General features: G+C 24.7%; 2 protein-coding genes across 4 annotated transcripts; one reads left to right on the forward strand and one right to left on the reverse strand.

Moving 5' to 3' along the window:
- Positions 1-3,957: 3,957 nt before the first annotated feature.
- LOC113550702 (40S ribosomal protein S15Aa) lies at positions 3,958-9,380 on the reverse strand. Its single transcript, XM_026952704.1, has 4 exons — positions 9,220-9,380; positions 8,800-8,953; positions 8,028-8,193; positions 3,958-4,104 (listed from the first exon to the last, which is right to left on the reverse strand). The coding sequence occupies exons 2-4, from the start codon at positions 8,930-8,932 to the stop codon at positions 4,011-4,013; spliced, it is 393 nt and encodes a 130-aa protein (XP_026808505.1). The 5' UTR covers positions 8,933-8,953; positions 9,220-9,380; the 3' UTR covers positions 3,958-4,010.
- A 4,657-nt stretch (positions 9,381-14,037) lies between these two features.
- LOC113548723 (probable myosin light chain kinase DDB_G0279831) lies at positions 14,038-21,475 on the forward strand. Of its 3 annotated transcripts, XM_026949758.1 has the most exons (9): positions 14,040-14,570; positions 15,334-15,531; positions 15,606-15,762; positions 15,898-16,805; positions 17,185-17,277; positions 17,336-17,421; positions 17,780-17,841; positions 19,494-19,666; positions 21,301-21,475. In XM_026949758.1, the coding sequence occupies exons 1-9, from the start codon at positions 14,559-14,561 to the stop codon at positions 21,304-21,306; spliced, it is 1,695 nt and encodes a 564-aa protein (XP_026805559.1). In that variant the 5' UTR covers positions 14,040-14,558; the 3' UTR covers positions 21,307-21,475. The 3 variants fall into 3 exon arrangements, with proteins under 3 accessions (XP_026805556.1, XP_026805558.1, XP_026805559.1); XM_026949755.1 differs by lacking the exon at positions 21,301-21,475 and having other exon boundaries at positions 14,038-14,570; positions 19,494-19,922; XM_026949757.1 differs by lacking the exons at positions 17,185-17,277; positions 21,301-21,475 and having other exon boundaries at positions 14,038-14,570; positions 19,494-19,922.
- Positions 21,476-23,144: the final 1,669 nt, after the last annotated feature.

A 23,144-nucleotide genomic window follows, 5' to 3' on the forward strand; every position in this document is an offset into this window, starting at 1 on the left:
ATTAGAAGTTATACAGATCTTGTGATAATCAAAGCTTTTATGTGACAAACGTCCGGAAACCCCCTCGATGGCTCGATAATACAACTTATTAAATATATATAGATCAACGGTTTGACCTAACCAACATGAAAGATATTTTACACTATACATCGATTAGATAATATTGCTTTATACCAATCTACTATACTACTATTAATATGCCACTATCATATGTATCATTATAACGTTTTATACATACGTATATATTTGAGTTAAACATTTCAGATATTACAAATATATAGTAATAAACCAATATACTATTACATGACAATATTATAACATTACAATAACACCTTCAAGAAACTTTAATTTAATTCGATGCAAACACCATTGGAAAATTATGCATTGTTCGGCGGTTAAAAAAATATATACTTAGGTGTCACTTGCATTGCCTTAACCAAATTATAAATTACAGTAAATATGTATATTCAATACATAGGTACTATGACCAAATAATGTTGCTTTACTGTAGATATAATAATATTTAAATGCACATTGATACGCCTTTTACTTAATAAATGTTATATCATTTAATAATAATTAAATAACATCACGTTACATACTTCATAATACATAACATTTTTCACTTATGCGCTCACATTGCCTGTAAGGTTTAATATAGGTATCGTATAAATTAATTTTCACCATTGATTGTTGATTAATTAATATTTAAACATGCGATTTTACTTTAACTTTTTTTTACGACTATTGACGTCAGGATATATATATATATAATAATTAGGATCACTTACCTGATTGGTTTATTTTCGCAGTGTAAATTAAATTACACTGGTTGATGACCGACTGCTAAACACCTAAATCAAATGAATTGAAGATTCGACTTCAACTTTTCAAGTGCAAAACACAAAATAGCACCAAACTTTTGGCGTAATTTGGCGTGGAGGTACAATTCGCCGCAGGCGGATCGCATTGTCAAGTACCTATCGATTTTAACTGGTTGATTATCAACGACTAGACACTCAAATTCAACTTTTTCGCGTTCAAAACAAGATGACCGCCAAAGTATAGAGCCATCACATCAGTGGAACCAGAGCCGTGCCGTGGGGGGGCCTAGGGGACATGCGCCCCGGGCGCATGGTTTAAAGAGGCGCCGAAAAAATTGAAATGCATAATGATAAAAAATCATAATAAAATATGGGGCGAATATTTTTAATTTTGCCCTGGGCGCCAAATCTTAACGGCACGGCTCTGAGTGGAACCAACTTCGCAAACACCCACCTTAACACAAAACTAAATTTGAGATTACTAGAATTTCTCCCAAGTCGTGTTTCCGACGTTTCCGTCCTAGGGTGTTCACTTACACCGAGTTTCACGGGCCGCTATTTTAATAATAAATTAAGTTATAATAACACAGTAGTCAGTAACACACAGTGAGAAGTGAACTACTAAACTAGATATATGTTGAATTTTCTATATGTATTTATCGTAATTCATAATATAGATAGGTACCTAAACGGAGAGTCGGAAACAATACGTAAGGGTGTGCAGTCCTACTTCTCTAAGATTCCTATTTTTGGTATACTGAATTCTGCATTGATCGTAAACTATACCCAAAATACAGGTATACACAAAATCACACATATAAAATCACTAACTATATTTTTGAAAATTTATTTTGATTCGGCCGATTCGGGTACGTATTGTGGCATATTTTTATGTAGAAGAGGGTGATATTTCCATTTATTTTTTTTCGTAACAAATATAGGTAGTAATCTTGTGAGAAAATTTTTTTTTTTTGATCTTATTATCATAATGCACCGATCATATTGTAATAATAGAACTAAAAAGCATGATATCGTGCGCCTTTGCAGATGGCTGTGATCATATTATCATAAAATTAATATTATTAATTATCTTACATAATATGTAAATATTCCTAAAAAATTATTTTTAGAATATCGAAAATTTACATTTATAAAGATATTGCTAATATATCATACCACAGCCGTATATATTCTGAGAAAGTACCTATCTACGTCTGAATAAAATCTCAAGAAAAAAAGTAATAATTTTCTTAAAATAAATAATAGGTGGAGCGGCTTTATAGATGAAGTCAAAGGAGTTTAAAAAGCTTAACAAATCATAAAGAAAAAGAAACTGTGTGCTGACTAATGGATTCTGTTTGATAAATTGGCGATGAAGTAGGTAGGACGTATTGCAGGTACAATATTTTTTAAGGAAGATAGTATGTATTTTATTGTTCAGCGGGTTTGAATCGCAGACTACCAAAAATTATTTTTTATTGAAATAATGTTATTATATGTATAGTTTGCCTAAACGAATTTCAAAATAAAGCAATAGAAAATTTTTTCGATTTAATTTTATTATTCTGACTTAACATTTTGTCACTGTTGGTGATTTATTGATTTCTCACAACGCAATGGTGTTGACTAAATTTTTGACAAAATAAAATATATTTTATTACAGTTGAAAATTGTGTGTATCTAGTATACCATGTAAAACTGGTTTTATGATAGTTGCCAAAATGAGATTCAATAAAATAAACGCTATAAGATTCAAAATAATGAAATTTTATACCAGACAATACACAATTCACAGATAGATAGTATACAGATGAACTCTATATGCATTATGCATTATTTAGTATAACACTGTTTATACTTATTATAAGTTACAATAATTAAAATAACATTTGATAGAATAAAAAAAAGTTATCCAAATTACTTTCATCGCTATAATTAAGTAACTTTTTACTTTTGCGTTATATTTTATAATACAATATGAATAATAATAGATAAATATTTATAAATTCTATATTATATAATAATAATATAGTTCTACAGATTAGATTAATTCCATTTCAACATCCAATAATTGCACTTTGTTAAGATCAATTATCTACATATTGTACATAATCATCTTCATCCCGCAAATAAAGTAAAAATAAGTCCATCGTGATAATGAATTATTAACTTTAATACGTATGTATTAAATTATGCTAATATATTTAAGCTAATACATGACATTTAAAATTAATTACTGAGTTATAGCTATGATATATTAATGGCGGTATAAATAATAAATTAGTAGTAGAAGACTAGAATGGAAATATTATATTACTTACAACTGACAAGGTACAATAGAAAGTTACCATGTCTTCTATACTCTTACCATTAGTGCTGTTACATATAAATATAAAGTATATTACATATTGTATCGTAGTAAAATAATTACTACTTAAAAGCTGATACTTTACTTTTGAGCCCGAGTGTTTGTCTACAAAATTTCTTAATCAGCAATCAATCAATATTTAAAACTAAACATGTGTATTATTTTATTTATACTTTAAATGAGCATTTCATTAAGTACTCCTAAATAACATTAATAAGTTAATAAGTACAAAAAAGCAAAATAATATAGTTTGTAATATTTTATAAATGTGTTTGGATTGTTTGAAGCATAGTAAAATCTCATAATTTAAATAAAAACATAACCAACTACTTATACTAAAATAACTAATTTATAGCTCAATTTTTCTTTAGTAAAAAAAAGAAATACTACACCAACAATAAAAATAATAGGCAACTTTTTTTGGAACATAAAATGTTACATACATCTCTTCTTTTATCCTTAAATTTAATTTAGTTAATAGTTATGTTATGTCGAGGTATACTACAATGTAAAAATAAAATGTATTCTAAGATTTACAAAAATATAAGTGAAAGACACTTTTTAATTATTGTTTTCTTAAAACCAGATGTTGATACATACTTCTAATACAAAATACATCAATAAAAATACCAAATTACACTTTTTTTCGCTATAACTTAGAAATTAAGATTTAATGTGTCCAATTAATTAATTTCCTGTGCTGTGAGAAATTAATTATAAGTATGTCTACATTCCATAATTTATCAATAAAAAATAACAGTTATGTAATGGTACATTTTCTTTATTAGTCAAAAAAATTAAAGTTAAAAACGTACAATTTAAAAGAAAAATCCTAAGATTTTGCCTCCTAAATGTTTCCGTCTGGCTTCTTCATGATCCATAATACCACCACTGGTGGTCAGCACTACAAATCTGTAACAAAAAAATATACTCTTTAAGTAATTCAACTTTCATAATATTGTAAAAATAATTGTCAAAAATATATAATATGACTAAAAAATAATTGAACATAATACTACAATCAAAACTTGAGTACAAAACATTGTAATTTTATTTAAAATATTACCTATACTAATACTTCATTAATATTAACATTAAAAAATTAAGCATTTTAAAATTGTGTGTACAAGTTAGCAATGTAATGTCATAAGACACAATACATTTGAAAATAATGTAAATTTTTTATTTAGCAAGCTAATGAGAAGTTATTTAATAAAAAATATCTAACTCATAAGAAGTTATTTAACAATAAATATCTTCGGTTGGAACTTGCGTAATTGTAAACATTAATAGTCACCTATCCATACCATCATTACCTTTTTTTTATACGAATACATTAAAATTAATACAAAAATTGACATGTATTTTAAATTGTGTGTACAAGTTAGCAATGTAATGTCATAAGACACAATACATTTGAAAATAATGTAAATTTTTTATTTAGCAAGCTAATGAGAAGTTATTTAATAAAAAATATCTAACTCATAAGAAGTTATTTAACAATAAATATCTTCAGTTGGAACTTGCGTTATTTTAAACATTAATAGTTGTCATATATTCATCATACATCATTATCTTTGTCTTATATCAAAGGTTCCTAAACTGTGGGTCATGTTATATTTTTAAATAATATTAAATAATAGTTTTTATCATTTGATTAAGTAACTGGTTCACTAAAACAGCAAAAAGTCATTCATTGATATTGCGGATCGCCAAATTTAAAAAAATTCCCAAAATGAGTTGTAAGATAAAAAGTTTGGGAACCTTTAGTGTATACTAAAAGTAAAATATTAAAATTAACTTTTTTTTTTTAAATTGTGCTTACAAGTTAGCAATGTAATGTCATAAGACACAATACATTTGAAAATAGTGTAATTTTTTTATTTAGCAAGCTCATGAGAAATTATTTAATCATATAAATATCTTCTGTCGGAACTTGCATAAATTCAAACAATATTTACCATTCATTACAAAACAATCGTAATGAATAAATAAATAAATTATATTTTACATCACAAGAATATCATTAATATTTTGTACCAATAAATTCATCTAATATTTTTTGTTGTATGGCTAAAATATATTTTCTACAACACATTTAAGGAAACTGTCCAAAATAATAAAAAAATTTATCTGAAGAGCATTTTATAAGGTTTCTCTTTTAAGAGAATAACAACAGGTATTCATATATCTGAATAATTTAAACTACAAAATTACTATCATTTGTAGACTTAATGTATATCCCATAACTTTTAGAATAACTTAGCATCCAGATACCAAATAGAACTAGATCCCACAAACATATTTATTTTAATAAATATAAACAATAACGGCACCAAATTATTAAGAGTAACATTAAAAATTAAGTTTAAAAACAGCTAATAGTTAAGATTATTTTATCAATTGATCAATAAAACAATTTTAACACATTTAACAAAACACAATACATTTATATTAATATTTAATATGAACACGTGTAAACATAAAATATTACTAGCTCTATTAATAAGATCCTTAATACATTTATAATTACTAATACTTAAAACACATTAAGCACATTTAATTTAATTAACCTACTTTCAAAAATAATTCATACTAAACTCAACAGGATTTACCTACTTAATCGTATTTTAAATAATATATTGAATAAATCCAGTTATCATAATCATTGATCAATATTCAAATATTCCTATTTTAATTATGTAATAAACCAATTTTATGTGATAATACAAGATCTATTGTTAAATATTTAAAATATTCTTCATTTTATATAGTAAAATTATATTTATAAAATAAATTAAAAATAATAGTATATTTTTATTCATACAATAATATGGTTTTTGGAACTTGCATTAAATTTCTTAAATATATAAACATTTAAACTAAATTCTGATATATAATAAATTAATAAATAAAAGATGATTTTAAAAATAAATGTAATTCAATTTTTTTTTTTAATTTATAAAATATTTTAATAATAAATTTATATTGTTAAGACATGTAGGGAATAATACATGTCATCTGGAAAAATGTAAGATTTTATTTTGCCAATATTAAGGTTTAAGGAAAATTACACTACTGGAATGTTCCAAAACCATTTTTTGCATAATAATATAATAATACTTAGAGGTATATTGAAAAAATATTCTAAATTTATTAAAGGACATAAAAACAATAAAGCTTAGATTTTAAATTTATTATAAACTAATATGGTATGGATATCGTTAGTTAAAACCTTAAAAGACTTGCAAATATTCAATAAGTTACAGATGAAATCTGAATGATAGGATAATATTTGTTTTACATGTAAAAGTATCTAGATTAATAAGATTTCAATCGCTTAAGTTAACATCATTTTAATGGAATTAAAGTGCATTTATTTATGGTTGTATTTATTGATGTGATCATATTTTTTATATAAATTCTAATTTTTTTCATAGTTAAAATAGTATTGAACAAATAATTAAAAAATTAAATATATTATAGATAATAATTAAAATTTACTATCTTAAATTATAGAAATAATTGTGTAAATCAAGCAACATTTACATGTGAAACATAAGTGACTATAAATCAAGCCTTATTATATAGTTGAATAATTATTTCTTTATTTATTTTGACTACAATAATAAACCATAAAACTTAAAAATAAATAAAAAATTAGTGTTGTTATATCCCTTAATTTTAAATACTTACCAAATTTAATAATTACTATAAAATACGTATTACGTATTTATATGCATCTTTTTATTTAACAGTTTAAAAGTAACCTATTTTTGAATTTTTTTTATACAAGCTAGCAAAGTAAAGACAAATAAAAGCACAGTACATCTGAATATAATGATTTACTTTTACAAGCATTTAATAAGTTTAAGAAAAATCACATTTAACTTTAAAGTTCCAATGCCATAGTGTTTCCATTATAATTATTAAAATAATCAATATAATTTTTTATTTTAAAAACCTATTTTACTCGTATCTTACTTAGAATATTGTACAACTTTCATGACCAAACATTATGAAATTATAAATGGCAAATTCATGCTAAAATAATTGAACAATAAAATCAGTGTAAAAATTAAATTAAAAATGTCATCGAAAAAAATACTAGTGAAAGCACTAGAACCACTGGCAAATAGTAAATGAACTATTACTAAAAAAAAAAATAATAAAATTATGTAAGCTATATCATTTAAATTAAAAACAATTTGGAAGATAATATTAATTTATTTATTTAAATGGTTTTTAGTTGTAAAAATCAAAAAATTATTTAAGATAAATAAGTATATTATGCAAAGTATGCTAAGTGAATACATTTATTTTCTTCATTTTTTTTTCTTTTTTATGATATATTATAAATCTTGTTTTATTTGATTATTTTTGTATTACTTAAACATAAATTGAAAAAATTGTTAGTCTTAAAAATGTTGCTAAAATAATAACACGGAATTTCAAATTAATATTGCAAGTAGATATTACCCAACAATGAGTAATCCAGATTCTTCGTTATAAACCATGGATATAGCAGCTTGAAACACATTTTTCTGCAGTCAAAGTGGAATAAATGCAAGACTGGCTGTATTACGAACGCACAGTAAGCCCTACAATTATCCCCCCATGACAACAGTAATTTTGAACCTAAATATAGCTTATTTGAAATGCACATATTATAATCTTAATCAATTAAGTTAAAATAATAATAAAATATTTTAATAATTTAACCAATAATTATTACTAATAACTAACACAGAAAATAAAATTAGGCGTCTATTAATGTAAAATAAATTAAAATCGAAGTAAATCAACTAGCCAATTAAATTAAATCTTAAAATTACCCGAATTGTCTGGATGGCAGTAGCTGATTAGTCCATTTTTCAATATTTCTAATAGGTACATCAAATCTTGGAGAAATGACACCACACTTATTAAGACGACCAGTTAAATTAACCACAACTTTGCCAGCCCTGTGATCATCGACTATTTCAAATTCGCCAATGTATCCTAAAAATAAAATGTATAATACAATTATTATTGTTTCAAGGGTTTAAACTCTATTATTTTCAATTTATAAAAATTATAGGTATTTAAAATTTTCATATTATAGGTACCTACTTGCTATCTACAATCAGATCAGTAAACATTTGATGATACAACATACAAATATAATTTAGTTTCATAATTGTATAAATAATTGATATAATATTGGTTATTCAAATTATATATCAATTCAGCTTTCTATAGTTATATACAACATAAAAGTCGCAATTAAATAAGGAAATCATGTACTATAAGCAAAATTATTGAAATACATACAGCAAAATAATAGATTTAGAAGATAAAATAATCAGTACGTTGATTATTTTTTATATAATACATATATATATAATGTGCATAATGAGAATTGATGAAATTGTTGTAATGAATTTATTTTAGAGAAATTAATGTTAAGACTAAAAAAGGCAATACATCAAAAATTCAGAAATAAATTAGATATACAATGAGACCGTTAGAAGAAATGCTATTGAAATAAATTAATTAAACAAAAAAACAGCAAATATCATCAGTGACAATATTTTAGCAATTTTAAGTTTATGGTATCTCACTTACCGTGACTCATCATGACTTTCAAGAACTTGATGATGACTTTAGAACATGGCCTGATCAGGACTTGACGTTTTCCTCGCTTTTCGGCATTGTTTATTGACTTGAGAGCATCGCTCAATACGTTCATACGCACCATCTTGACACTTTATTGTAACACCTGAAAAATGGAAAAATAATTTTAAATTCAACATAAAATACAAGGCGACGACGATCCATAACCAATTGGACAGTGGTTCATAATCGTCGTCATAGTCGTCATCGAAGACCTAAACGAGAAATACTTCGACCATTAATGACCGGAAACAAGCGGTCTCGAAACCGGACCAGTCCGACGACGGATCGTCCGGCTACCAGCAAATTGTCGTAGTACACCGAATGATGGCCGAAAGTAATCGGTTTACAATTACAGAAACTCATAATTACCTGGGATTGCGATGGATGAATAATGCGATCAGAGACCTCAAAACATTACACCGACTACGGGCCCGAAGCAAAAAGACTGAGATCGCGAGCGGTTGTCAGCAGGGCGAACTGGGAAAGAGCGAAATTATTTGAGGTTATGTTTATGTTGGTGATAAAATTTCGTCGCGCGAGTGCGCGACCTATAGAAATGTTAATACCATTTGGCTTTGTAGATTTTCATTAACAGCATTACATATTCATCTCAGACATTGCTAAGATTTCCAATTCACAAATATTATTATATTCTTATGAAAAACTTTGAATTTCGAATTGTTCGACAAAAGTTGTCTTGCCGTGCAGTTGGCAATATAGCTGTTAGCGCGAAATTTAAAATTTGTTAAGGAACGTTCATACTTCATATCAAGCTGTATTTGCGTCGTAATAGCTAGTTGGTAGTAGCTTGTTGGTTCATTGGTTGTAACTTTGTGTAATATGCATAACATATTTTTAATATTTGTTTTATTATTTTATTATAAAATAATCTTCTCCGATTTACCTTTTAGTTTTTATTTACATTTATTATATATACGGCTTATACAGTATATTATACTAGTTTAATTTACCAATCAATCGATAAGTACCAATTTGTGTATATTTTAGTTTCGAACGATGTTTTTACCTTTATTATAGAATATATTATCATAACCATTTCCACAATTAGAGATAAGATAATTATGCAAAATTCTAAAAACTATAGGTATACATATGATAACAATTACTTAGATAGACAAATTGTATGTATGAATTAGCTGGATCCAAATTATTTTTTATTATAAGTATGGTACTACGATAATATTTATAATCAGAGGAACACCTTAATAACGAAACAATTTCCATTATTTATTTCAGAAATAATAGTTGTGTAATTATCATTTATTTTTAAATTTAAATAGTTACTAATAAATACCTAGGTAACAATAATTGTAATTCATTTTTATTTTACCTATTTTATATTCACTATTTAAGGGAGAAAGAATTTTTGAAAACTTTGTTTCACATAAAATATATTTGTAAAATAGTTATTATTATCGCATTTCGGGATGAATTATGACGCTAATGTAATAAATAACACTATAATAATAATTATAATATTATATTATATTAAATCAGGGACGTACACAGAGGGGTGTTCAAACACCCCCCAAAATACTTGGGTTTTTGCATGGTTATTTACTATTATTCATTTTTAATGTTAATTTTGATATATCAATGTTTGTAATTAAAAAAATTATTTTAAGTATACCTAATTAGTAATTTTTATAAATTTTTTTTGTATATTTATTAAAAATAGTTCTACTTTTCAAAACTGATTTTCAAAAATATCCCCAAAACTTTTTCTGCGTACTTCCCTGTATTAAATTCAATACAACTTACAACAACTACAACTCACAAGGTAATTCATCAAGCAGTTTTTTTTTTTATTAGATTTTAGGTAGGTACACCGCGCGTACACGATAAGTATTAGGTATAGATAAATAGATGAAAAATACTTTGATTTTTATCTTTGAGGACAATTTCTTTTATTAAATTGAATCTAAATATTTTAACAAATATTCCTGGTCCAAATGGAAAAAAAACTAAAGATAAATTTATGTAGTTTTATAATTGAAAAAAATAAAGGATATAAAACCATTAAATCTTACTCGTGGCACTCAATGTAAAGTAAAGCAAATGTTTATTTTGATATTACGCCTAATTTATTGAATTTTTTAAATATGCACCAGCCACAAATAACTATAGAGTTAGAAGACGTCGAACGTATTTTTTCTTCGCTGTGTCTAAATACCAGACAACTAACTATAAGAAATGCGTATGATACTAATATAACAATGATAATGCAATTATTAATTCATAACTGCATATTCATTATTCAATCATTTCTATCAATTGTATAGTATCTATACCTAGTTTACATTATAATCATGTAAAGAGAGAAAAGAGAGCAATATAGTGATGAATGGGGATATGCGAAGGCAAAAAAAGACAAAATTCTTCAAAAAAAAACTTGAGTTATATCACAGTTGTCTGTACGTATTCATTAAAAAATCTAAAAATAAAAAAATTTACAATAATAATTCATCATATTAGTCACTCACACTCATTTTTAAAATTTTGACAAACTAATATTTTCTACTCTATTACGTACTTCTATTTGTGATTTTATGTCTAAATCACACAACGGACAAATCCAATTTGTTTTTTTTCAATTTTAACATTTTTATTACTAAACTCCATGCAGTTTCGGTGCAGTATGCTTTATACCATTAATATTCACATCATCTTTAAATATTTCAGTGCAAATTTTATTTGGTTGGTATTTTATATCGGATTCGCAAATTTTGTAGTTGGTTCTACGGACCTGATCGACAAAATTTTTATTAGTTAACCATTCTATAATTATATTTTCTTTAATCGTGCAATGTTTTTTTGTAAAATGTGTAGGTTTTGTTTTGTTAGGTTTTGTTTGAATACGATGTTTTGGTAACCCGATAGTTGTTAAAGCAGCTCCTTTCGATCTGCCATATACTTTAACTTTTTGGGGTAACTAAATGTATGCCAGCTGATATATATTTTCTTTGACTGAAATAATTAAATAAATTAAATTATATTAAATAAATAATATTTACAATATTTACCAATAGTTTCATTAACATTCGGTAAATTAGCAAAAAGCTCATCAGCACTAGGTATAATGGCATCATGATCATCACTCATCAGTACCCTCTTTATAATTGGCAACATCAACTTCCTCTTAAATTACATAATCTTCAAAACAAAGTATATCATCAATCTCTTTAAGTTCGCCAAGTATTATTTTCCAACAATTTTATTGACAACTCTTTATTATTTGCCCAACAATCAGTAAGTAATTTCAACTATTCAATTTTCCTATATGGAACTGATCATTGGACACGGTACTTAAAATTTCAGATATTTAAGATAAAAATATTGATGCTTTTATAAATTTTTCGTGTGACGTTAAACATTTTGTCTTTTGTGCTGGTTGGTGTGTTATTGACAATTTTGAATTATTTTGATCATTACTCAATGTTCAATGTATTAAATGTTTTTTTATTATTGACATGTGATTTTGTGTAAAAATTTCTTGTTCACCTATTATCACAAATTGTATGATCAAAGAGGGATAAATGTTCATGTTCTTTTTATTTGAAAATATGTTTAAATGGTAGTTTCATAGACCTAAAAAAGGCACAGTTACATGATTGGTCTGTTGTACTTTCAACAATGGTACTTTTTTGTAGCAATTGTTTTTTCAAAAAATCAAAGGCAGGGAGCCAATAGTCTAAAATATTGTTTTTCCACGGTAATATTTCAAAATTTAGTCGTTGGCCATTTTTGAACTATAAGTAGCAGCTTTATTATCTCGTTGTATTCTAAGGCATTTTATGACAATAAATAATTTTTCAAAAAATCTTGTAAATTAGAAAATGAATCAGTTACTGATTTCAATTTCCCATTATAACTTTCTAGGCGGTTATTTGTCCTTTTTATAAAAAATTACCACTGTCATAAGTCATGTCTACCATAATCATTCCTAATATAATGCCAATTTTTGTTAAAGTAATTCATAACCTGTGCTGGCGCAAATGATTTAAGAATAACATACAATTTTTGATACTTTTCCTCGTTATAAAAATAGAATAATTTTTCAAATAAGACCTTTGATGGGTCCCTTTCTTGAGGTATAATCTACCAAAATATTCAGCCCATTGAGTTAAACTTGGTAAATTGTTGGTTCTGTGTGTTCTGTCCAGGCATGTATGTTTGTATTAGGTACCTACCTGTGAATGAACCATGAGGTCTATGCCAATCTATAACTTTATTATCGTGTCCGCATTAATTATATTGCGTCGGTCGCACAAGTGTGTACGACTACAACGGAATCAAAAATAAAATTCCGTCGCTCTGATAGGGCGGTAGACATGGACATTTTACGTATATAGGTCTATTTGTCCATTTGCGTATTGTGTATAATAGGTACTGTAGTTGAATCTACCTATTCTGCTACGATCGTAGATACCTACAAATTTCTGCTGCAACTTTTGTCAATATCCTCACAGTTTAGTCAGTTACCCAGTTTGCTAGTATGGTCGGTTAGTCTACGCAACCCGTTGATCAGCATTATAGTGCATTTTAGTACATTTTGTCTTAATGTTCGCTACTTTTAAATTGACTAGTTGACTACCTACTTAACTCTGTAAATCGTAGATCTTCGCCCGTCTTCCATTCTTTAGTCCGAACTCCGAATTCGTCATTCGAATGAGTACTCGACAGTGCTCATTAGTCGGTTGGTATAGGAGCAAGGGCGTCCATTAGGGGGTGCAAGGGGGTGACATGTCACCTAGACAAATTATTGTTATTTTTTTAACTATGAATAATAAATTAATTTTTCTAAGGATAATATACTACATGATCATGATGTCAGTTGAACATACTCAATTATTACTCATACAGTAGTCATACTCGTACTTCGTAAATTCGTATTTTCGATTTCGTAATGTAATACTATTATGTCGATCAACCTGCAGCTACAGTGCTACACACATATATGTATTTATATATATTTACGTGTTACGAAAACAATTTTTTTATTGTATGATTCACTATGATTGATTGTCAGTTTGTCATTCCCCTAAGTTTTGACAGATTGATGTCCTTGTATAGGAGTATAAGTAAACAGTTAACTTTTCAGTTTTCACTGTTTTCAGTAAGTACTAGGTAGGTAATTTTATTCGCCACTCAGCCACGAGTCACGATTAAGCGTATAGTGTTTACTTCACTGTTTAGCTTTAGCCCGTTATAATTACAGATACAGATAATAAATTAGTTTATTATCTAATATCTCTATCTATGGTTAATGTGGGCTATTAAATATAATAATATAAATAGGAAGTTATCTAATAATCTAATACCATGACGTATACATTCTTAAAACCGAATAACCGATGGCGATTTATTTTTCGAGTTTTTCTTTGGAAACAAAATATTTTGATTTTTGACACTTGTGGGTACACCGTACACGGTAATAATGTCGTGCGTCTCGTGCCTCATTGTTGAATACCCGTTAGCTGTTAAACTGTACACATGTATAATGGAACGCCAAAGCGGACAACAAATCTTAGTGGATTGCTAATTATAATTTGTTTTTGTGTTGATTTAAATAGACGGTGAATACATCATCTCTGGTGTAAATCAGTATTATATACTATATGTGTTGTTATTAATTGTTTTTTTATTTCTTAACAAATAATAGTCTAAACATCTGAGCATCGCGAAATATGGATTACAATGTGAGTAAAAAACTAAATATAATACCTTCAATATTGATTAAATATACTTAACCAGTATATAATTTGACCTTTGTTACATTAATTACGTGTACTTTTTTTTTTATTTTTTCATTAATTTCACGACCTTACAAAAAGAAAAACTAGTTCTACTACCTAGTGTATAATTTTGAATATTTAGAGTTTTTTCACTTAAATAGCGTTTTTCTTGTGTTACAATTTATTAGTACCTATGTGTTTGATAATTTTAGTATTTATTTGATGAGTGATACAATTCATATGATTGAGTACTTAGAAAATTATAAGTATAATCAATGATTTTAAATGGCCATAGCTAAATCTGTATTATAAACATAACTATGCCCTGATTTACTAATTTATCAGTTTAACGCAACTTTATATGGATATTGGATTGTTAATCATAATTTAATTATTGGTATGTAATGTGGCTACTTATAACTATACAATCTATAGGATTAGTATGTAGCTGGATAGGTACTAGTAGTGTCCTTAATCTGTTATTACCCATATTACTGGAATGATCACTGATCAGGAAAAATTAATTTTTTAAACTAACTTTTATGTCATAGTGGTATTTTTATTATTAAAAATGAATAGTTTTAGTAATTTTATGTAGCTGATTATGTAATTAAACAACAAATCCAAATGTATAGATATTTACTATGTAATATTTATTAATAAAAATAAAAATATAATTTATTATTGATTTTAGTAATTTATGAGACTAATAATATTCATTTTTTAGAGTATTGATGAAGATGATGTTGAAAATTTAAGGCTAGCTGCTCTTATGACATTGAAAAAAAAATCATATTCACCATTAAATACGGAAAATAGAATACAAAAGTCAGAAAAATGTTTTTCTTGTAGTAGTTCCTATAGTACTTCTCCTAAAAATAATGAAGAATGGATTCCTACATCAAATAAATTGTTCAGTAAATGTGTAAGTTAATTTAAAATTTTAAAAATATATTTTAATTATACTGTTATTTATTACTTATTGATTTTTATTGACAGGTAAATTTAAAAAAATCAGCTCATCCCAATAGTAATTTGATTTCTATTATACCATCTGATATTGATTGTGATTTTCAAAGTAATTTAACTAATTCTACACTTACACTTACTTCTGAGGATAAAAAGTCATCAAATATTCCAAATTTGAACAATGAAGGTAATTTTTAATAGAGTAATATTTTTTTTTTTTATAAATTAATAGTTGTTTTTAAAGTACATAATATAATATAATAAGTTTAATCTAAATTGATTATTATTTATATTATTTATTTGTTGAATATTTGTTTTTCAGTATCTACTAAATTCAGTAGATTAGAACATAAATCTGATTCTCTAGAAAGCGAAGATAGTGAATCAGAAAAAAATGAAAAAGAAGAATCATCTGATTGTGATATTTTATCGTTAGGAGAAAAAGATAAAGATTTAGATGATCTCGAAAAATTAATGGATATTATAGAGACTGAAATTGCTTGTAAAGATGGGGAATCATCTATAAAAGAAAGTTCAAATTTAAAAACAAATAATAATTTTGTAGTAAAAAATTCTACTGAATTGAATGTTGACAAAAATGAACCTATTCGTTTAAATCAACCAAAGACAATTGAAGATTTTAAATCACAGTTAAATCCACTTAAAGAAGGACTTAAATCTGTGATTGATTTGAAAACGAATACAAACTCTCCATCTCAAAGTACTTCATTAAAATCATGTGTTATTTTAAAATCTCCAATGGCGTCTAATAGAAAAACATCAAATTCTCCTTATATTAAATATTTAAATAGATGTTCTACTACAGTTGATCATTCAAAGCTTCAAAGTAGATCTTCATCTCCAAGAAGGTTATCACCAATAAAAGAAAAAAATATTTCTCCAGTACAATATTCTCCTAAAAAATCTCAGAATCGTCCATCATCTTTAAACAAAACACATAGTTTTGTATCAAAAGTTACATTGCCTAACAGAAGACAATTATCTCCAGTTTCGAGAAAAAGTAGATCTCCGCTCAAAAGAAAATCAAGATCACCAATTATTAGCACTTTTAATAAAAAATCTTATAGCCCAAAAAAAAAATTGATTAAATCAAGACTAATATCTCCTACTATTCTACGTGTTGATAATAATGATAATTTACAGAAAACAATTAAAGTCAAACCTGTTGAAAAACAAGTGAAATTAAAACAATTTGATTCTGCTTTGGAAGTAAGAAAAAGAAAGTTTAATCTAACATATTTAAAACAATTTAGTAAACAAGAAAATAAAATATATAAAAGAAAACTAAGTAGCAATTAACTTATTAACACTCAGATCAAAGAAATAGATACTAAAAATTATGATTAGAAACCAAACCAAATGCTATGAAAATGCATTTTATAATTTACATTAAAATCTGTTTTATTGTCTATTTCTTTAACTTGAGTTCAAATTTATAGTTGGACTGAATCAGTTTTTTTTTTTTAAATAACTGTTTAACTGATTGGTTAAATTTAAAATAATATATGTTAATTGAAGATTCTTATAATTTTATATTATTTTTCTATACTAATTATAATTTAATTCTTATTTATTTCTAAAATAACAGGCTGTAGATGATAAAAAATTATGTATAAAAAATACTGATTCAGTTGATCTGAGAACAGAAATAAAACGACGAAGAGCTCTTCGATTAAATATGGTAACAAATACAAATCAACATTATTTAATTAACCAGCTTTAAATATATGTCTGTCTAGAATCAATTGGATGTAAAGAAAAAATCAGAATCATTTTATCCTACTCGATTATTACAGTCTGCAATTAAAGATGTAGTTGATTCAAGGTAGTATTAAATGTATTTATATGTAATTATTGATTTCAAAATTTCAAAACTTGTAAAATATTTTTAAATATGATATATTTTAATTTATAATGATATTATATTGACAGGAGATTGGAAATTAAAAAGTTTTAATGTTCTTGACACTTAATATTAGATAAACAGGTTATATATTTATGTATAAAAGTATTTGTGCTTATAAAAAGATTTTTATCTTTCCACAAATAAAAAATAATATTATGACATTTTAAAGAAGTTAGATGATATTTGAACATTTCATAATATGTTTAATTCATAAAAAATTAGTCTATAAAATAAAATAAAGTGAATGTTAATTTTAAATAAAATTATATTTTTATAGTGCCAATGAAGAAAAAAAAGATAAATGTTCTTACAAACCAGAAATTAAAGTACCAACTGAAGGTATGCAAAATGTTATTGTTTTATTAATTTGAATATAAAACATTAGTACTTAATTGTTAAGCAAATAGATTTTATAGTATACTTGTATGTATTAGTATAATAGTAATGGCTGTCCTTAGGATAGGTATGAAGGTGGAGAGAAGGTATGATCTTGCATGTTTTATTTTTTTTTTTATTATTATTATTAAATTTGGAGCTTTGCATTTGAAATAAAGTGAGTAGGAAAATTGGTTACAATTATTAAAAAATTGTTTTATATAATTTATAATAATAAATTGTAAATTTCATAAAGAAATAAAGGCATTTCTTAAAAATAAAGCAGCAATATCTCTAATATTCTAAATAACTATTACAGTCAAGAATTTGATAATAGAGTAAATATTGTAGGAAAAAACCAAAAAGAACAGTTATACTTTCAGAAAATCCTTGAGTTATTTTATTTCAATGCATCCTCAACCTTAATTTGTTTCTTAGAAATATGATATTGTCTATACCAGTGCTATGACATTTTTGGTATAATTTAAAGATTGTATACTAATTTTTTTTCACTGAAAGACGTAAAATTCATCTGAAGTTTGTTTTATTGGATCAGTAAATAAAACATAAAAAAAAGTTAGTATTTTATAGATATTTTTAAATAAAAATTTCTGGGTTTCTAATTATTTTTGTCCTTAATTTTAAAAATCCTAATAACGATTATAGTTACTCGTATATTTGTTTAGTGAATAGATATAATGTATTAATTACTATTTCAGTTAATTCAAGAAGTCAAAGGGTCGTTTTACTTACAGAAAATAAGTATATGTTATTTTTTTCTTTTCTGTTAATATTAAATTAAGATGAACTAATTTATATTAAACCTGGTCATTAAGTGCATGCGTTCGCATATCAACATACTTTATTGTATCTAAAGTTAAAAACCAGTTGATAACATAAAAAATCATTTTAAAATACCACAATTAAATAAATTATATTTTATTTTACATATCTAGATGTTTTCTAGCTTATTTATTATATTTTAACTGTTGAAATTTATAGTGCTTAGTGCTTACTATTTATATCTGTTACAATACTTGAACTATGGGTATTAAAATATAAAAAAAGCATAATTCAAGTGTTGTTTACAGTTATACTTCATAAAATTTCAGTTATAAATAGATAATTTATCAGCAAACTTTCTTATAATTCTCCCTACAGTTCAAGTTAAACTAGTGTCACTGAGACTGGAAAATCACTAAGAGATTTAGTTCAATGCTATTTTTTTAAAATAGCTATGTAGAATGGGGGTGAAGTGTTAACATAGAACTTATCTCTAAACACTACTTACTACCACAAACAATACTCATTCCCATCTTATTCAATACTTTATTTTTAATTTTAATTTAAGATATTTAATTGTCTAGATCAGTAGTTTTCAACCTTTTTAACCATATGGCACACTTCATTTCCCACAAAATTTTTATGGCATGCCAATTCGTATGAAGCATATTTTATGTATATACCAATATATACATATAAAGACATACTATTAAAACTATTAATAGATCTTTAGTGGCACACTTTAAGAGCGCTCACGGCACCAGTTGAAAACCACTTGTATAGATTAAGTTTGTTTAATGTAATTTTCAAAATGAAATATTGTTTTTGTTTAGATCAATATAATGATTATGATGGAGAATCTTATACAAGTATAAAGAGACTAAAAAGCAATTTCAAAAAAGTTCCATTACATTCGAAAGTAACAGGTGCTCATAATAATAACACGAAACTAAAAGGATTAAAGATGATCATTAGGCAAAACATTAATGTTACAGATATTGATCAGGTATTTGATGTCCTAATCATATGCAATTTTTTTTTTTTTACTTTTGTCAAGTTGATGCATTATTACTATGCTATTCCTATTTTACATAATCTGTGTATTGCATTTAAAGGGTTTACCTTTAACCAATTCAGATTAAACTACAGAATAACATAAGTAATTTTAAAAGTTTTTTTAAATACCATTAATGAGATTTTTAATTTAATAGGTAGTTATAAGTAAATGGTGCATAATAGTCATTAAATTCAGTACTATTATACCTAGGTACTGTATTGTTTGTTGTTAAAAAAGATAAAAATTTTCTTTCATTATTAAAACATAGCCTAAAACTGTAACAAATTTAATTCTAAATATTTATACTCATTTTTTTGGCTAGATATTGCATTATACCAACTTATAACACTCTTAATACTAATCATTTGTTTATTAATTTATTCTAAACATATTTGAATAATTAATAAATTGAAGCATTGAAATATTTACAAATATTATATAGTAGTTATTATACAATTATAATTACAAAATAAAAACAAATAAACAATAATTTAATATATGGTATTTTGTAGTTTTAGGCGGTTTATATTTAAAAAACTAAAAATATTTCAAAAAAAAATTATTTATAATTTTTATTTTTTGTAAATAATCAAATCATATTTTAATATATAATATATTTGAATGTAATAGGTAAATTATAACTAACGTTTTATTTACTATCTTGAATAAGTGGATAATCAAATATTTAGAATTAATTCTAATTTAAAATTATTTATATTTATTTTATTATTTATAATAGTTTGTATACATGTTAATATTTAAATTACTTATCAGATACATTTTCCAGCAATTCCTTATAACCCTAACTATTGTGATTATTTATATAACCTGTATATTAATGTTTTTATTCTATTGTATTTGTTTATTTATTTGCCTTGTTTATTATGACATAATATTTATTTAGTTTTAAAATTGTTTATAATTTAGTTGTATATCATAATGTACATACTTTTTTGTAATATTATATATTTATATGTGTTGAATACTTGAATAGTTCAAAAAGGTATATAATAGGTGATTAATAATAAGAAAAAAAAAAACATCGGACAATAGTTTCGTAACTACGTTAAATTTCTAAAAATGTTTTATAATTTAAATTTAATCTTTTATAACTAAAGATTTGTTCAGTAGAATGGCTTATTATTAATAAAATTATTGATTTTGTGTTTTGTTTAAATGGACATACCATTTGCAACTGTTTTACCCATATATTATAGTAATAAGGCTTAAACATACAAATCATATATTTTTTTTTTTTATAAAACAGATTAAGAAAATTTTATTTTATAAAATAAAATAAAATTATTATTATTATTAATAATAATAATAATAATAATAATATTAATATTATTATTAATTATTATTATTTTTTTTAATTTTATTTTTTTTTTATTTTTTTTTATTTTATTTTTTTTTTTATTTTATTTTTTTATTTTTATTTTTTTATTTTATTTTATTTTATTTTAAATTTTTATTTTGTTAATATTGTAATACCAATTTGAAATTTGTTACGCCAATTTTGTATACGAACAGAAAACTGTTAATTTTTAACCAAAATATCAATTTTTATATGTTGGTCACAGATGTAAATATTCAAAATCATTTCCTCCAGTGTAACAACAGTGGCAGCGTGTCTTATAATTTTGGCCATTATGTATAATTTATTCATTTTGACATTTTCTACTTGGATTACAATCAACTGTGTCTACTTAAAATATTTTGATGATGTACGTTTATATGTATTTTATGTCATCAAGTATCAACTTAAACATTCTTAATTTATTTGTTATTAATTATGTGATTAAATTAAAATATTTATAATTTTTTTTAATTAAGTTCACAAATTGTATTTTCATTTTTATTTCTCCTGTTGATTAACTAAAAAGGTAATTTAATAATAAAACAAAGTTGTTACTTAATCACGTATTATATTTAACATGCATACATTGTAGTTCAATACTTTAAATTCCAACTGTATTTTGATTTGTGTAAAAAAAAATATTGTCAAGACTCTTACTTTAATGTATCAATTAAATTAATTTTGTATATTAAAAACTGAATTTGTTGACTATTATAACTTTCTAGTTATAATAGTTGGTTATTATTCTTGGTTTTTTATTATTATTATTATTATTAGTTTATTACAAAAAAATAACTTGTTATTAATATTTTGTATTCCAAAAAAAATGTTTTATTTCATGTAAAAAAATTTATTTTAAAATATATTACATAAATGTCTGATTATTTTTCATTCAGTTGTAACGCCAAGATAATTAATAATTTACAAATTATAGTTTAATAAATTACAGCTTATAATTTTTGTTACCTATATTTTGTATTTATTAATTATTTCAATTGTACATCTATTATATACGTATTTATAACTGAGTTTTATTGAATTGCATAGGCTGTGCCTCGAGTCAATAATAGAATGAAGGAGGCACTGTAAAATTTAAACCGAAATTTCAAATTTCCAATAAAAAAATGTTTGGCTTGTGGTAAGTTGCCTTAGCAGTTCCACTCTACATTCCTAATGAAAAAATTCTAAACTTAGTATGATCTGTACCTACCAGTGGTGACACAAGGCACATTATATATTAACCACTTTAATTTTTAACTAACCAATAGGAAAATTATTTTAGGCAGGGTGTAGAAAAAATCTTCTCTATTTTAATAAATACTGAGTAATCTTTTTAATTTATTAAATGATACTTATGATTATTATTATAATCCTACCAATCGTGATGTTTAAATTAAATTTAAAATGATATAATTAAAATATAACACTAAATAAATTGTATGTTCAAACGCCCTGAAGTTAAATGAAATACTAAAAGAGTAAAGGATTATTATAAATATATAAATAAATTTTGAAAAAGGTATGTCGTACCAAGTACAATATTTCTATATTATCGTATTATAGGAAAATATGTTAATAAAAAATATACATAATAATAATAATAATAATAATATAAACCTGTTGGATTTTTTAATTTTGAGATAATAGTTAACAGCATTTTAAACTTAAAGAAAATATAAACATAAATTTAATCCTATGTCTATTATGTGTAATATTTAATTTAGGCAGTGTATGAATAATTTGCATACACCGAGTTTAATAAGCATGAGCTACATCAATATTTTTCAGTAGTAAGATTTCTACAAAAAAAAAATAAATAAAGTATTAATAATTTTGGTATTTCTGGAGAACTGTCTTGTGTGTACTTTTGGAAAAATAAAATGATTTAAGTCATATATTTTTAATATTTACAACAAAATAAATATGGTCAGAATAAAAGCCATATTAATCATGAGTTTAAATATGCATAAATATCTTTGAACATTGGTATAACACTATAACCACAAGTATAGCAGTACGTAAAATAAAAATAATTTAAATCTTGAAAAAAAAATTAAGCATGTAAAT

The sequence above is a fragment of the Rhopalosiphum maidis genome, chromosome 1, assembly GCF_003676215.2.
Source record: "Rhopalosiphum maidis isolate BTI-1 chromosome 1, ASM367621v3, whole genome shotgun sequence".
Classification (NCBI taxonomy): domain Eukaryota; kingdom Metazoa; phylum Arthropoda; class Insecta; order Hemiptera; family Aphididae; genus Rhopalosiphum; species Rhopalosiphum maidis.

Excerpts from the sequence above, each read along its gene's own strand:
- LOC113550702 (XM_026952704.1), bottom strand. The coding sequence starts at position 8,932 with ATGGTGCGTATGAACGTATTGAGCGATGCTCTCAAGTCAATAAACAAT. Across the intron at positions 8,194-8,799 it reads GAAAGTCATGATGAGTCACG|GATACATTGGCGAATTTGAA; the intron begins GTAAGTGAGATA and ends TTTTATTTTTAG. Across the intron at positions 4,105-8,027 it reads CTGCCATCCAGACAATTCGG|ATTTGTAGTGCTGACCACCA; the intron begins GTAATTTTAAGA and ends TTTTTGTTACAG.
- LOC113548723 (XM_026949755.1), top strand. Across the intron at positions 15,532-15,605 it reads ATAAATTGTTCAGTAAATGT|GTAAATTTAAAAAAATCAGC; the intron begins GTAAGTTAATTT and ends TTTTATTGACAG. Across the intron at positions 15,763-15,897 it reads TCCAAATTTGAACAATGAAG|TATCTACTAAATTCAGTAGA; the intron begins GTAATTTTTAAT and ends TTTGTTTTTCAG.